This window comes from Cetorhinus maximus, chromosome 15, assembly GCF_964194155.1.
Source record: "Cetorhinus maximus chromosome 15, sCetMax3.hap1.1, whole genome shotgun sequence".
Taxonomy (NCBI): domain Eukaryota; kingdom Metazoa; phylum Chordata; class Chondrichthyes; order Lamniformes; family Cetorhinidae; genus Cetorhinus; species Cetorhinus maximus.
The window spans coordinates 55,473,410-55,489,096 of NC_135893.1; the positions used below are offsets into that span (position 1 = coordinate 55,473,410).

Sequence of the window (15,687 nt, forward strand, 5' to 3'; positions counted from 1 at the left end):
AGTTGGTGGCTGCCCGAGGTAGTGTGTATGCACCTGGTCTCTTAACTGTGCCTGTTGGATTGGGAGAGTAAAGGGGCTGACATGTCAAGGGGCGCCTCAACAGTAGCTTGCTAACTGATGATGGGTTGCAGTTGGGATGGATGATTGGGAGCAGTTTCACATGATTTAGAATTCCATGCAAAGCTCTTTCTTTTCAGATGGACCTAGTTCTGGAGTCAGAAAGTGGGATGGTCTCTTCTACAGACATCCTGAACCTGGCTGATCAACTGCAACCCAAGAAAATGAAAAAGAAAGAAGTAGAACAAGTGCTGCAGCGGTTTGTACAGGACAGGTGGCTTTGTGAGGCAGGTGACAGCAGAAACCACATCTTCTAATCAAAGTTATACTTTTACATGTGTGGATGAAATTTCTTTCCTCTGTGATGAATATTCTGGTGTGTTTGCTGTTCACTTTTCCCTCATTAGAATGATGGTGAGTACATTCTGAGCACTCGCTGCATTATGGAGCTGGAACAATACATTCGCAACATGTACCAGGACCTAGTGAAGGAGTGCAACATCTGCCACAACATTACTATTCAGGTACCCATGCTGTGACAGGGATGATGGGTGGGGTGAGGGGAGGTGTACTATGTTGGAGCTTTTTGTTTGCTCCTGGGGCAGGGAGGAGAGTGAATCAGAACTTTCATTCTGCTGGAATGGTAAAGCAATATATAGAGCAGTGGTTCCCAAACCGTGGGCTGCAACCTGAGCTCTCCCCTCTGAAGACAGCAATGCAATTCTGGAGACTCTAGCGAGACAGCACTGGACCCACTAGATCGATTCTGCCAAACAGCAATGGGCGGATGGTGAGCCCAACACTTCCTTTAACCTTAGGAAGCACTTATAAATGGCGAGTGCTGTGCAGACCCATGATATCTGTGTGTCTATTTGGTAGAGGCCGACAAGCGTAACTTAATCACTGAGTCCAAGAAAAACTCAGAGGTCATGCAGCTCAGCTGGGAAGATGAGGGGCGGCTTCAACTTTACTGTGTTTCTGCACTTGTCTGCCTGTTGTACAGGTCCCTTACCCTGGGCTGGTGACTCAGCTTCGTAGGCACCAATGACTAGACCAAAGGAGGGGGGGTTGGGGGTGGGGTGCTGTGGTGAAGTGATAGGAGAGGAGATGATTGAGATGGACAGATTTTTAATCCATGAGGGAATCGAGGGTTATGTAGAAAAGGCAGGAAAGTGGAGCTGAGGAGAATCCATGATCTCATTGAATGGTGGAGTAGACTCGGGCTGAATGGCCTACTTCTGCTCCTATGTCTTATGGCCTTACTATTTGTGTGGGGAGGGGGGGGGTGTGGAGGGGGGGTTGATTACTATATGTGGAGTGGGGATAAATGTTGTGGACAAATGCCACTCTGGGTCCGGAGTTAGTTAAAGTTAGGGAATCTTTATTAAAAGCATGCAGGGGAATGCTTCAGTGAACCGAAGCATCTCAAAGAGCGGTTTTCTCTACATTGGAGAGACCAAACGCAGACTGGGTGACTGCTTTGCAGAACACCTTCGGTCTGTCCGCAAGCATGACCCAGACCTCCCTGTCGCTTGCCATTTCAACACTCCACCCTGCTCTCATGCCCACATGTCCGTCCTTGGCCTGCTGCAATGTTCCAGTGAAGCTCAACACAAACTGGAGGAACAGCACCTCATCTTCCGACTAGGCACTTTACAGCCTTCCGGACTGAATATTGAGTTCAACAATTTTAGCTCATGAACTCTCTCCTCCATCCCCACCCCCTTTCCGATCCCCCCCTTTTTTTTCCAATAATTTATATAGATTTTTCTTTTCCCACCTATTTCCATTATTTTTAAATGTATTTCCATCCATTGTTTTATCTCTACCTTTTAGCCTATTTCGATTCCTTCACCCCACCCCCACTAGGGCTATCTGTACCTTGCTTGTCCTGCTTTCTACCCTTAATTAGCACATTCCTTAGATAATATCACCACCTTCAACACCTCTTTGTCCTTTTGTCTATGACATCTTTTGGCTATCTCCACCTATCACTGGCCCTCTATCCAGTTCTACTTATCCCACTTCCCCTTAAACCAGCTTATATTTCATCTCTCTTCTATTTTTACTTGGTTCCGTTGAAGAGTCATACGGACTCGAAACGTTAACTGTGTTCCTCTCCGCAGATGCTGCCAGACCTGCTGAGTTTTTCCAGGTATTTTTATTTTTGTTTGGGTTTCCAGCATCCGCAGTTTTTTGCTTTCATCTCAAAGAGCAGTTACATTAACGTACATTAACACACGAAACAGTTGCAGCTGGCCAGGCTGTTTTGTCTGCGAGTTAGTAGGAAAGTACAGGATGTAAAGAAACAGCTTGAGCTTATCAGCTACAGTGACTCCATCTCCAGCTAAACGCACCTGGAAAACAATAGCAGATGAATAGGTCAAGGGTTGTGATGGAAACGTACAGCGAGAGAGACAGCTTTCGTGAATATAACTCACTTTATAACTCATTAATCTTATTAAGCCTTTAATCCCCACATCAATCCCTCCTCTTGGCCCCAGTCAGATTACATCTGACCCAGGCGATCACAACTCATCTGACTGGAACCTCAGCTGACTGTCCAGGGATCCTACTGGACTCCTGTGGGCATCAAGTCCATGGTGCTATTTACATCCCTAGTCAATTTGTAGTTCTCTTACAGCTTTGTTGGTCATCCTAGTGATATCCACCTAGGCTTGGAACATGAATAGCCAGATTAAACACTATAACTATCATCTTGACATCCCTTCTTTAGAGGTGGTGCTGAGACGGCAACTGTTTGACATCATTACTATTTACACAACGTGCGAAATCATCACCCTTTGGTAACAGCATATGGAGATGCTGATGATCAGGATGAGCACTGAAGTTACAGCGGCAGCTATTCTGCCTAATTCCCACCAATTATATTGTATGTGGCTTCCCACAGCTCTAGCACTAACAGAGCACCTTAATACCCTGGCCTTCCCTTTGGCTAAATCCACTTGCACTGTCCTTTTTGCCGTAACCTGACTCTTATTGGTATGGCTTCTGGCTGTCAGTCAGGTCTTTTTAACTGCTTCTCAAGCAGCTTTCCTGGTGCGTTATCTTCATTTAACTTGTTATCCTACCAAGGGCTGAAAACCCTACCCATCACAGTTCTCCCTGACAGGTGGAAATCTCCCAGGGTGAATGAGTCAAACCTGAAGACAGAATGTATTGTTGTTCCTACAGCCCAATCTTCTATAGCAGTAATTATTCTCAGCAGTCAGGAAGCACCACTGGGCTGGAGATGCCTGGACTGTTTGAAAGGCCTCTTCAAGGGCCTACTTTGACTGTCACTGAGGATTTGCCATTCATTGATCTTAAGGCGTTACATGCACACTATGTAATGTGATTCAGTACAGCACTCATCTGTGGTCATGAGCAACATGCTGTCAGTCCCTTTTACCATATATGCATATGATCATATTCTATACACTAATCCATCTGCGACCACCTCTAGATATTCAACTTTATACCCCTCCTGGGTACATTCTTAGATATCTACTTGTAATGCCACAAGGTACTAAGTATTCTTTTTCCCTGCCGCTGGCCAGTTGTGTTATCAGTGGCTTTCATCTTCCTAGCTCCAGATTACTTAAACTTGAACTACTGATCACCCCGTGTATATGCCAGATTACAGTCCCAAGCCTAATATACTTGATATCTAATTGCACATTATCAATTAGATCTTGGGCCAGTACATCACAGATCCATCCTTTGGACTGGGAATCAGTTGACTATTACAGCCTCTTCCCGTTCTGACAATCATTTAGTAACCCCTTCCCCTCTAGCTCCACAGCTGTGAATTCGTATTTTGTTCCTTGAGCAGAAAATTACAGACCCCTAGTGTACTCTTGCGCCTCCCATGAGGCATAATCGTTTATACTTGAGAGTTGCCATGAATTCAAGACCAAATTAACACTACTGAATAGTCTTCCCACATCCCCAAATATGCTGCTTGTTCCAGGGGCTATACGAATTTTATAATCACTGATTAGTGATTACAATCACTAGTAGCTTGTGCCCTACCCAAGTAACTGATTCGAGATGATCCCCCGTGATTATCCTTCAATATTGGGATTATTCTACTCAAGTTACATGTTACTTCTAATTTGACCATGGTAACATTGTACAACAATATTTCCTGATTCCCTATTCTAATCATGCCATCCTTGGGAGGCGGCACAGTGGTGGGACACTGCGTCGGCTTCCGATAAACGCATGTTCTTAAATTGAAACATCTTATATCAATGCCATCCTAATTAATTGATTAATAATATTGGTGCACAGTTCTTGACAACATTGTCTTTGAAGCCTTGGGTAAGAAATACCATCCTTTGAGATTGCCGAGGCCTGCTATTGTGTTGCAGCTGGGGTTCATCAAGCGCAATGTCATGCCCATTCAATTCAGGTGGCTCTGCAATGTAATTTGTCTTTCCCAAGTCAGGTCCCATGGGTACTACAACTGTTTGTGTTGTGTGTGAACTTGAGGTAATTTTATCTGATTTCCACACATTGGGTTTCTTTACCCACTCTCTCCTGCCTCCTTTAAGAAGTTGCCCAGGATGCAGACAGGTGCTTGTGTTGATGAGCACGATGGACGCTTCCCATGCTGCTGCAGTTACCAGGAGGGTGATCTGAAATAAAATAATTTAAGAAATCTGCTGCTGGCAGAAACAGAATGTGAGTCATAAAGTTTAACCTGAGGCCAGTGTTTCCATTAATTCCCCGCTAGCATATCCAAACATATGCAAGTGTCACTGGCTATCAGGATTATGTGAGGCCCTATCCAACGGATGCCGGTCCTGGTTTGGAAGACACTATCTTTACCATTACTTAGTCCTGTAACTCTGCTTAGGTGATTTAAGCTCAGTTCCCTATCTCTCCGTCAGCAGCTTCTTACTGATATTTTACTTCCACTTTTATGCCTTGGAGTTGCCTGTGCAATGGCTTCTTGGTCAGAATCCATTTGCAGGGGAACTCCCCACCTGCAGATATCACCTCAATAATATTCCTTATTCTTTTGCAGGTTCATTGTTAATTTCTGGGCTATTATCATATAAGAACATGTAATTAAAACAACAGATTTTTTTTGATCCCAAAAAATCACCTAGACCGTTTTTCCATTAGCTTTTTTTTTGAAAATTAGAATTTGTGTATCCCGTTAAACGTCAGGCAAATTTCCCTTTGAATGTTTAAAATAGCAACTCATGTGAAGTTATTTTATCAATTCTAATTTCAGAAACAATTGCCCAGGTTTGTTGGCTTTAAATGATGGTTTTGAAAAGCCTGATACTCATTGGTCAGTGTGTTTGCATCAAATCTCCTGTTCTCAAGCACTTTATCTCGAAAGATAACAAGTGGTAACAAACAGCCTGAATTGTTAAGGCCAAGTCTTTGAAAGGCAAAGGCTTCAAGCTGTGCTTTAATTCTCAAAACTGTTGGATTCACTTGGAGCTGGAAACCATCATATCTGTAAATTTAGAAACTTAAAATCTAATAATGCCCAATATAGTTTTAGTAATCTGAAGGCGTGTGATAAATTTAAAAGGGCGCAGCTGTCAGCACAAAAGGGTTAATTCCGCTGTGTGTTGGGGGCGGGAGGAGGTGGCGAAAACGTGGCATGGAATCGCATCACTTTACGTAACTTCTTTAAACCCTACTTCCATCAGGGAAGTTCAATCGAAAACCAAACTCCGTTTTAGACCTGCTTTATTTAATTCTTTTGTTAGCTCTTCTTCAGCTATGGCCAAATTTTAGATTAAATTCCAATTGTTTTGAAACATTTCATCATTTTATAATTGTTTCTCACCCAATATCTGTTGAGTTTATTCTTTTTCTCCTTTAAAACATTTCAATTTTTGATGTTTGCTACTTAACCAAATTTAAAAGAAATAGTCAGTAAAACATGTTGTTAATTTGAATTTTAGCAGTTCTTTTTAAAATGTTTTGAAAAGTTCAAATTGGATTGCTGCCAAACTTCAAAACGTCAGGCCTATCTTTATATTTTGAGAACAAACTGGTCTTTTCACAGTTATACAACTACATTTTAAACACTCTTTCAGCACAGAAACTTGCAGCATTTTAAATTAATGTCAATTGTTTCCAAACCTTTAAAAATATTTCCTTTCTGCTTTTGAGAACTTTGCCAGGAACCATACCTTAATCCTTTAAATTTGTAAGAAGTCTCTAACCCAAGATCAATCCAACTCTGGATCAGTTGTTTCAAAATTCCAATTTACACTATTGAACATTAAAACTATCCTGTTCTCACTTGTGTGAATTTGTATCCAGATTAAAAATCCCACGTATTTATCAACACGTTCAAGTTGCAATTTTTTGGCCAGATACCTCAACTCGAACCTTATAACTGAAGATACTGATTTGTTTAATTGCGCTTTCCTTTAATTCAACTCATTAAACTACCCCGTTTCCAAAGTGCTGAGACTCCTATGCAAAATTTCAGTTTAGGGAAGAAAACACAATAAAGCTCTCTCTCTCATATTATCTACATAGATTCTTTATTGCACACTTTCCATTCTCTGCTCATATGGCACCTGTCTTAACAACACAAAACTTAAAGGTGGTTTTGATTCTTCTTTCTTCAAATAAAACTGTAATTAAAGCTAAAGGGAAAAGTAAATGTTTACAATAAAATGTTCGTATTCTCGAAACCTACTCCGAATGAAACATCAAGCTACAGTGGCGGGGGGAGAAGAGGGATCTTTCGAGGTTTCCACCTACAGGATCAATCCAAAGTGACCGAAGCTCACATTTCCTCTGTCCTGATTTTAAAATACAGCCACTTAAACCACAAATACGCAAGACCAGATGCAAAAGGTTAACCAACCTTTAGTGCAGAGACTTGTAGACGCTTGGCATTGACATGCAGATACAGAAGAAAATCCCAGGACTCTAATAAAATACACAAACAGCAAATTACACACAAGTTTTCCCTTTTGTTGGCTTGGGATCCACTCAGGGTCCCAACCATCATTTATCATATTACTCTTTACTTTTGTGAATTTCCCGAACAGGTATTCTGTGATGGGCCCCTGAGTGTCCACCTCCTTCCCTGCCATACTTTCAGGTTACGTTCTATAGCACGACTGGCTTTCGCCTACCTAGTGCTTGCAACCTGTCTCTTCTGGGCCCTCGACCCTTTGCACAAGACTCTTGCCTTTGGGACTACCAATTAAGTATTCCCACCTTGACCCTATCAAGGTGACTAACAGTCGTGTGGCTTTTCACTTCAGAGGAGTGCCATTAAGCCCCCTACCCAGCTGTCTATCAGCTGTCAGTGATCTCTGCTATTATTCACTTTGTTATTCTTTACCTTTTTTTCCCTTACTTTCAGCCACTCCAACTCCATTCAAATATTCGGGGTCCCAGAGGTTCCAAGGAGGCCCCAGTGGTCAGTTAGACCTAACTAAACACGGGTGGTATAAAATAAACAATACTCACCCTGGTGTCTGCTGTCTGCGGAAACCTTCCTTTAATCGGAGCTGTCAGTGGATCCTGTTCGTGATGCCAAGTTGTTGTGGGACAAATGCCACTCTTGAGTCCAGAGTTAGTTAAAGTTAGGGAATCTTTATTACAGACATCTGGGGAATGCTTCAGCAAATCGAAGCATCTTAAAGAGCAGTTACAGTAACATACATTTATACACAATACAGTTGTAGCTGGTCAGGCTATTTTGTTTGCAAGTTATTGAGGAAGTACAGGATGTAAGAAAAACAAAGTACAACTCAAAAACAACACTGGCTTATTGGCTACAGTGACTCCATCTCTAGCAAAACACATATAGGAACACAATAGCAGATGCATAGGCCAAGTACATCAAGTGGTGGAAAAGTAGTGTGAGAGACAGCTTTCATGAATGTAACTATAACACATTAATTGTATTAACTCTATTCCCCACATCAAAGTGAAGAGGGACTGATTACAATGTGGGTTGGGTGGGGGGAGAGGGGCTTCATTGAGTCTTCTGTCACTGGGGAAATTAGAGAGCTTGGCTGAAACCTACATGAGTACATATATATTTTTACAAATGTGCTTTAAAAACACAGATTTTCAAATTCATGATGTATGTTGATCCATAATACATGAACGTTAATGTTTATAAACTGAATTTTACTAAGCTGCTTTATTGCTGTTTTGTTTTTGCTGGCATTAATTTTCATAAGTTAAAATGGGGTCATGTTGGAAAATAGTTTGGGAAGCATTGACAGAGACACAGGCCACTCACCTGAGCCACTGTGGGCCTTTTACCCTCGGTGTTGTGTCTACTATTTCAGCTATTTGATTAAATATCCTTAAACTGTGTTTTACTTCTAGGGCCAAATGTGTGAGGTCTGTGGAGCCAAAATTCATTTCCCCTGTGCTGCAAAATACTTCCGAGGCCGGGGTGACCCTTGCTGTCCAAACTGTAGGCAGTTCTGGCCTCATGAGATCCCAGGTAACAGCTGTTTAATCAGCAAGATTATTATATTAAGTGCATTAATTAGCCCTGGTCTCCGCCTACATCTAATCCATCTATAAATAGCTGGAGTACTCAAGGTCAGACCATTAAATTCGGTTTGCAAAGGTTTATAATGGGTGGGTGGATATTTACAGAAAGCGGATATTAAAATTAGGACACAGAATCACATGGTTCTTAGAACTCCACAAAATGAAACCTGCAGTTTATTCACACAGGGGATTTTCACTGAACCACCTGTTTCTGTTCTGTAAACGTGCTGTTATCGGGAGTCCAGGGTAAATGTTCTATAGATTCTAGTCTGTTGCTGGCAGCACTGAACAATGTGTTTACTTAATTTCTGAATCATATTTTCTATGAATTATTTTTCAAGCCTGTAACTTAAAATATTTTACTGAATTACTCCTCCAACCTCACCTCCAACGTTAAGTGCAGGGAGCTTATGGACTTCATTATCACAAAGATTGAACCCATCTGATCAGCTACCTTTGCAGCATCCCTCCTCCTACTATCTCATTGGGCTAAAATTCCCTGCTGCCCTACATCTTTCTCTAGTTTTTCTCCTATCTCTCAAGTCCTGCACTCATCTTGTCCATGAGATCCATCTCCTGCTCCCTCGACCATATCCCCACTTAACTGCTCATCACCCAACTTCCAATCCTGGTCCCCATGTTGGCTGATATTGCTAATAGTTCTAAGAACAAAAAAAGCTGGAAAAACTCAGCAGGTCAGGCAGCATGTGGAAAGAAACAGAGTTAGCAGGAAGATAGAAATGTAAGAGTTTTGAAGCCAGTGGAAAGGGGGAGGGGGCAGGAAGAAAAAAGGAGAAGGTCTGTTATAGGGTGGAGGACAGGGGGGATTAAATAACAAAAGATTTCAAGGTGCAACTGCCAAAGAGAGTGGTAATAGATAGAGTAAAGACACAAAGGTTCTTGTTCTTTGAGCTTGCGTTGAGCTTCAGAACTGTAGCAGGCCATGGACAGAAAGATCAGCATGGGAGCAAGGTGGAGAATTAAAATGCAAGCAAGCAGAAGCTCAGTGCTTGTGAACTGAATGGAGGTATTCTGCAAAGCAGTCACCCAGTCTCCGTTTAATCTCCCCACGTAGAGGAGACCAGCGCAAACAATATATTAAATTGAAAGAAGTACAAGTAAATTGTTGTTTCAGTTGGAATTTTTGGGGCCTTGGACAGTGAGGAGAGGAAGTGAAAGGGCAGGTATTGCATCTCCTATGCTTGCATGGAAAGGTACAACATTGAATTTAACAACTTTAGATCATAACCTCTGCATCCATCTTGTTCTAAATTTTTTTTGTTTTGCTTGGTCAGTCTTCATCTTGTTTCTTTCTTTATCCCTTCATGTTGCATTCACGTGGTTTTTATGTAGCAATTCACACCTCATTTTGAGTGCGAGAGTAGGACCCCCCGAGCCAGGCAGTCAGCAGCACCTAGAGGAGAGTGTGAGAGGAGGACCCCGAGCCAGGCAGTCAGCAGCACCTAGAGGAGAGTGTGAGAGCAGGACCATGGGACAGGGAGTCAGCAGCACCTAGAGGAGAGTGCGAGAGGAGGACCCTGAGCCAGGCAGGTCAGCAGCACCTAGCACCTAACATCACAGGAGAAACATAAGTTCATTGGTTGGTGAGAAATTGTTGTTGGGGAGTGTCATCAAGTAGCTGACAATCATTGTTTTTAAAAGAAGGGGCTACTTACATTTAAGAAAGAAACACGAGCAATAGGGAAATAAAGTTTGAGTTGAGGCCAGGTAAAATAAAGTTGCATAAGTAAACCAAAGTAAAATAAAGTTAACATAAGAGAACTAAATTGAAGACATGCAGAACGGCTTGGTCTTGTGGAATGGATGCCCTGTAATATGTGGGAAGTTGTGGACACTACCAGTGTATTGGCTGACCACATGTGCAGGAAGTGTCGCCAGCTGTAGAACCTTGAGCTCTGGGTTCCAAGCGGTGGCTGAAGTCACTGTCGCGTATGCGAGGCCGAGAGCTTTGTGGATAGCACGTTCAGAGAGGTGGTCACACCGCAGCTTAGGAGCCTGAAGGCAGAGAGGGAATGGGTGACCGCCAGGCTGTCCAAGAAAATTAGGCAGGTAATGCAGGAGTCCTGCTCCCCAATCAATTTTCCATTTTGGATATCGGTGGTTCCTCAGAGGAGTGCAGTGAGAGCCAAGTTTGTAGCATCACAGTCAGCTTTGCTGTACATGGGTGGAGAAAGCGGAGAGGAAGAGGGGAATAGGGGATTCATTAGTTAGGGGAACAGACGAGCATTTCTGTGGCCGTAGATGTGACTCCAGGATGGTATGTTGGCTCCCTGGTGCCAGGGTCAAGGATGTCACGAAATGGCTGCAGGACATTCTTCTGGGGGAAGGTGATCAGCCAGAGGTGGTCCATGTTGGTACCAATGACTTAGATAAGAAAGGGAATGAGGTCCTGAAAGCAGATTTTAGGGAGCTAGGAAGGAGATTGAAAAACAGGACCTCTAAAGCAGTAATCTCAGGATTACTCCCAGTCCCACGTGCAAGCGAGTATAGAAATAGTGAACTGAACGAATAAACACGAGGCTGGAAAGCTGGTGTAGGATGGGAGGGCCTCGGGACTGGTTCTGGAGAAAGTGGGACCTGTATAAGCTGGACGCTCTGCACCTGAACAGGACTGGGACGAATATCCTTGCAGAGAGATTTGCTAGTGCTGTTGCGGGGGGCGGGGTGGTTTAAACTCGGTTGACAGGAAGATGGGAACCTGCGGCTAAATTCAGAGCAGGCAATGGAAGATGGAGCATTAGTGAGTGACTCTGAAAGACAGAAGCAGCACAAGTTAGAAAGTGTACAGCACAAGAATTTGGCAGTGTTAAAAAGTATATATGTAAATGCAAGGAACATAGTAAATAAAGCCAGTGAGCTGAGGGCACAGCCACAAGGCAGCATTATATCATTGCTATAACGCAAATTTGGCTTGAGGGGCAAAAAGGATGTGATAACAGGACACTTGGAAAATATCAAAGTCAACATGGATTTCTGAAAGGGAAATCATGTTTGACAAACCTACTGGATTTCTTTGAGGACGTAACTAGCAGAATAGTCAGGACGTAACAAGCCCAATGAGAGGTGGCACAATTCTAGATTTTGTCTTAGGAATGAAGCTGGGAAAGTGGATGAAGTAGCAATGGGGGACCATTTTGGAGATAGTGACCATAATATAGTTAAATTTAGCATCATTATGGAAAAGGACATAAACTGTGTTAACTAAACTAAAACATAAACTAAATTGGGGGGGGAGACAAATTTTACAAAGGTGAGAGATGAGCTGATGAGAGTGGACTGGATACAGCTATTAAAAACTGTCAAACCAGTGGGAGGCATTCAAAGGTGAGATTCTACGGGCACAGTGTTGACATGTCCCCACAAAGAAACAGGATGCTACTGCCAAAGCTAGAGCCCCCTGGTTATCCAGAAATATAGAGGCCAAGATAAAGCAGAAAAAGAAAGCTCTTATGGCAGTCACAAAAGACTTACTACTGTAGAAAGCCTGGAGAAGTATAGAAAGTACAGGAGTGAAGTAAAATTGGAAATTAGGAAAGCAAAGAGACGATACGAAAAAATATTGGCAGGTAAAGTCAAAGAACATCCTAAGATGTTTTACCAGTACATTAAGAGCAAGAGAATAACTAAGGAAAAGGTAGGGCCTATCAGGGATGTACATGGTACTTTGTAGGTGATGCAGATGTGGGTAAGTTTCTCAATGAGTACTTTGTCTCTGTCTTCACTAAGGAGAGGGATGATGCAGACATTCTAGTTAAAGAGGAGTGTGAAATATTAGATACAATAAACATAAGAGAGGAAGTACTGGAGGGGTTGCCATCCTGGATGGTGGATAAATCACCAGGGCCAGATGGATTGTAACCCAGGCTGTTGAAGAAGGAAAGCCAAGGAGGAAATAGCAGATGCTCTGAGGATCATTTTCCAATCCTCACTAGATACAGGTGAGGTCCCAGAAGATTGGGGGTAAGCGAACGCTGTATCGTTATTGAAAAAGGGTGCAAGGGATAGGCCAGAAAATTATAGGCCGGTCAGTCTGACTTCGGTGGTGGGCAAATTATTTGGAAACAATTCTGAAAGACAGGATAAACTGTCACTTAGAAAGGCACGGATTGGTCAGGGATAGTCAGCATGGTTGTGTTTAGAAAAGATTGTGTCTTACTAACAATAGAATTTTTTGAGGATTGATAAGGGTAGTGCCATGGATGTTGTCTACATAGATTTCAGTAAGCATTTGACAAGGTCCCACATAGCAGACTGGTCAGGAAAGTGGGATCTCATGGGATACAGGGGAAGGTGGCAGGTTGGATCCAAAATTGGCCCAGTGACAGGAAACGGGGTAATAGTCGATTAATGTTTTTGCGAATGGAAAACGGTTTCCAGTGGTGTTCCAAAGGGCTCAGTGTTGGGCCCTTGCTGTTTGTTGTATATATTAATGATTTAAACTTAAATGTGGGAGGCATGATTGGGAATTTTGAATATGACACAAAAATTGGCTGTGTAGTTGATAGCGAAGAGGGTAGCTGTTGACTCCAGAATTATATCAGTGGTTTAGTTGAGTAGGCGGACGGAGAAGTGTGAGGTAATGCATTTGGGGAGGGCAAGCACAGCAAGGGAATGTTCAATAAATGGGAAGTTGAGAGTTTGAGGAAGCGAGTGACCTTGGAGTGCTTGTCCACAGGACCTTGAAGGTGGCAGGAGAGGTGTTCAATGTGGGGAAAGCAAGCAAATGGAATGCTTTCCTTTATTGGGTGAGGTATTGAATAAAAAAGTAGGGATGTAATGATGGAATTGTATAAAATGCTGGTTAGGCCACAGCTGGAATTTTGTGTACAGTTCTGGTTGTCACATTACAGGAAGGACATAATTGTTCTGGAGAGAGTACAGAGGAGATTTACAAGGATGCTGCCAGGGCTTGAAGATTGCAGCTATGATGAGCGATTGAATAGACTAGGCTTGTTTTCCTTAGAACAGAGGAGGCTAAGGGGTGACCTAATTGAGGTGTCAAAATTATGAGAGGCCTAGATAGGGTAGACAGGAAAGACCTGTTTCCCCTAGCTGAGGGGTCAATTACCAGGGAGCATAGATTTAAGGTGATTGGTAGAAGGATTAGAGGGGACATGAGGAAAAACCTTTTCACCCAGAGAGTGATGGGCGTCTGGAATTCACTGTCAGTGAAGTTGGTGGTTGAGGCTGAAATGCTCAGCTCATTTAAAAGGTACCGTAACCTGCAAGGCTACAGACCAGGTGCTGGAAAGTGGGATTAAAATGAGTGGCTAGTTTCTTTTTTTTTTGGCCGGCACAGAGACAGTGGGTTTAATGGCCTCTTTCTGCACCACAACCTTTCTATGGTTCTACAATCTTTGTTTCTTTACTATATCCATTACTGTTACTCTTTGGCTGTTGCATCATGAAATCTTTTGTTATTTAATCTCCCTCGGCCTCTACCCTATCACAGACCTTACCATTTGTTCTTTGAACCCCTCTTATTGGCTTAAAAATTCTTAATTTATACCTATCTTCAGTTCTGATGAAAAGATATCAACTTGAAATTCTCCCCACAGATGCTGCCTGACCTACTGAGTTTTTACAGCTTTGGTTCTAATTTCAGATATCCAGCATCCACAGTATTTTGCTGTTAACAGTTCTGACTCCAAGTGTTGTCCCTCTCTCCTTTAAATCTTCCATCATTGTCCTCTCCTCATAAAACTGAACTTTGACTCCCACTGTCCTGAGAAACTACTCCCCGCCATCTCCAATTTCTTTCCTTTCAAGTCTTTGAATGTGTGCTGCCTGTCAAATCTGTGCCCATCTTTCCTTGAATTCCATGTTTGAATGCTTCCAATCAGGTTTCCACCCTGCCACAGTACAGAAACAGCTCTTAATGTACAAACGACATCCTATGTGACTGTGACAAAGGTAAGCTTTCCCTCTTCGACCTTTGCGACCTGTCTGCAACCTTTGAGACGATTGACAACACCATCCTCCTCCAATGTCTCTCCACTGTCATCCAGCTGGATTGCTCTTGTCTGGTTCTATTATCTATTCAATCAGTGCCAGAGACTCATTTGCAATAGCATCTCTTGCACCACACTGTTACCACTGCTGCCCTCAATAGCGCGGTTCTTTATTTCAACTATATGTGTCATGCTAATGCAGAGTCCTTTTTGCAAAGCAACAACACAACTTGTGACTGCTCATTTTAACATCAGTTCTTCTCTTCACCCAGATGTCAGTAGGACTGAGCAATCAATGCCCCCTCCATCCTCCACACCAAAGACGCGACGCCGATATCGGGAATGAGTTGCTAAGAGAAGTAAAGCAGCAAAGGACAATGTCAAATCTGCAGAAAAATGGAAGGACATTTGGCGCGGGGTGGGGGGGGGGGGGGGGGGGGGGTGGGTGGGGAAGAAGAGGAGGATTGAACCTGTGAAACAGATTTTGCTCTCAGCAAGCTTGTCTTCTGATATTCTATAACCTTTACTGCATTGTATTACACATTTACGTGTAGTCCCCACTATGCAGCGGCTCTACTTGTTGCTGTGCAGCCACTTGGCCAATTGCCTGGAGTTCGCTCTGAACCTTGTCTTGAGAGATTACAGAGCTCGGGATGTGTAAGAATCTCTATTGGGGGTCCATCTTGGAGACAGAAATTGATTTGAAATCTTGTTTCCATCAACAGGTGTTATGCAATGTAAAATAGGAATGATTAGTTGTTACTAAATAAAATGTAAACTAATTTTTTAAAAAATTGGTGTTTTGCCTTTAACCTCTGATTCTTCCTCATTCTACTGAGGTAGGCAGATACCCCAGGCCACTTAAAGTACTAACGCTGACATCGCAAGAACAACTCTACCTGAACATGCAATGTGAATTTGGTGCAGAGGGGGAATTTGGTTGGGAGCACCTAGCACAAAGGAAGATGGTTGTGGTTGTTGCAGCTCGATCGTCTCAGCTCCAGGGCAACACTGCAGGAGTTCCTCAGTGTAGTGTCCTTGGCCCAACCATCTTCAGCTGCTTCATCAATGACCTTCCTTCCATCATAAGGTCAGAAGTAGCAATGTTCACCATTCGCGACTCCTCGTATACTGAAGCTGT

General features: G+C 42.9%; 1 protein-coding gene across 1 annotated transcript in view; it reads left to right on the forward strand.

The window, feature by feature from the left end:
* The window catches only part of nsmce1 (NSE1 component of SMC5/6 complex), a 56,728-nt gene extending 41,750 nt beyond the window's left edge, over nt 1-14,978 (forward strand). The window contains exons 5-8 of the mRNA XM_078558431.1: nt 198-344; nt 465-581; nt 8,401-8,521; nt 14,819-14,978. Coding sequence (XP_078414557.1) covers nt 198-344; nt 465-581; nt 8,401-8,521; nt 14,819-14,892 — 459 coding nt within the window. The 3' untranslated portion in view covers nt 14,893-14,978. The remainder of the gene's footprint in view (nt 1-197; nt 345-464; nt 582-8,400; nt 8,522-14,818) is intronic.
* Nucleotides 14,979-15,687: the final 709 nt, after the last annotated feature.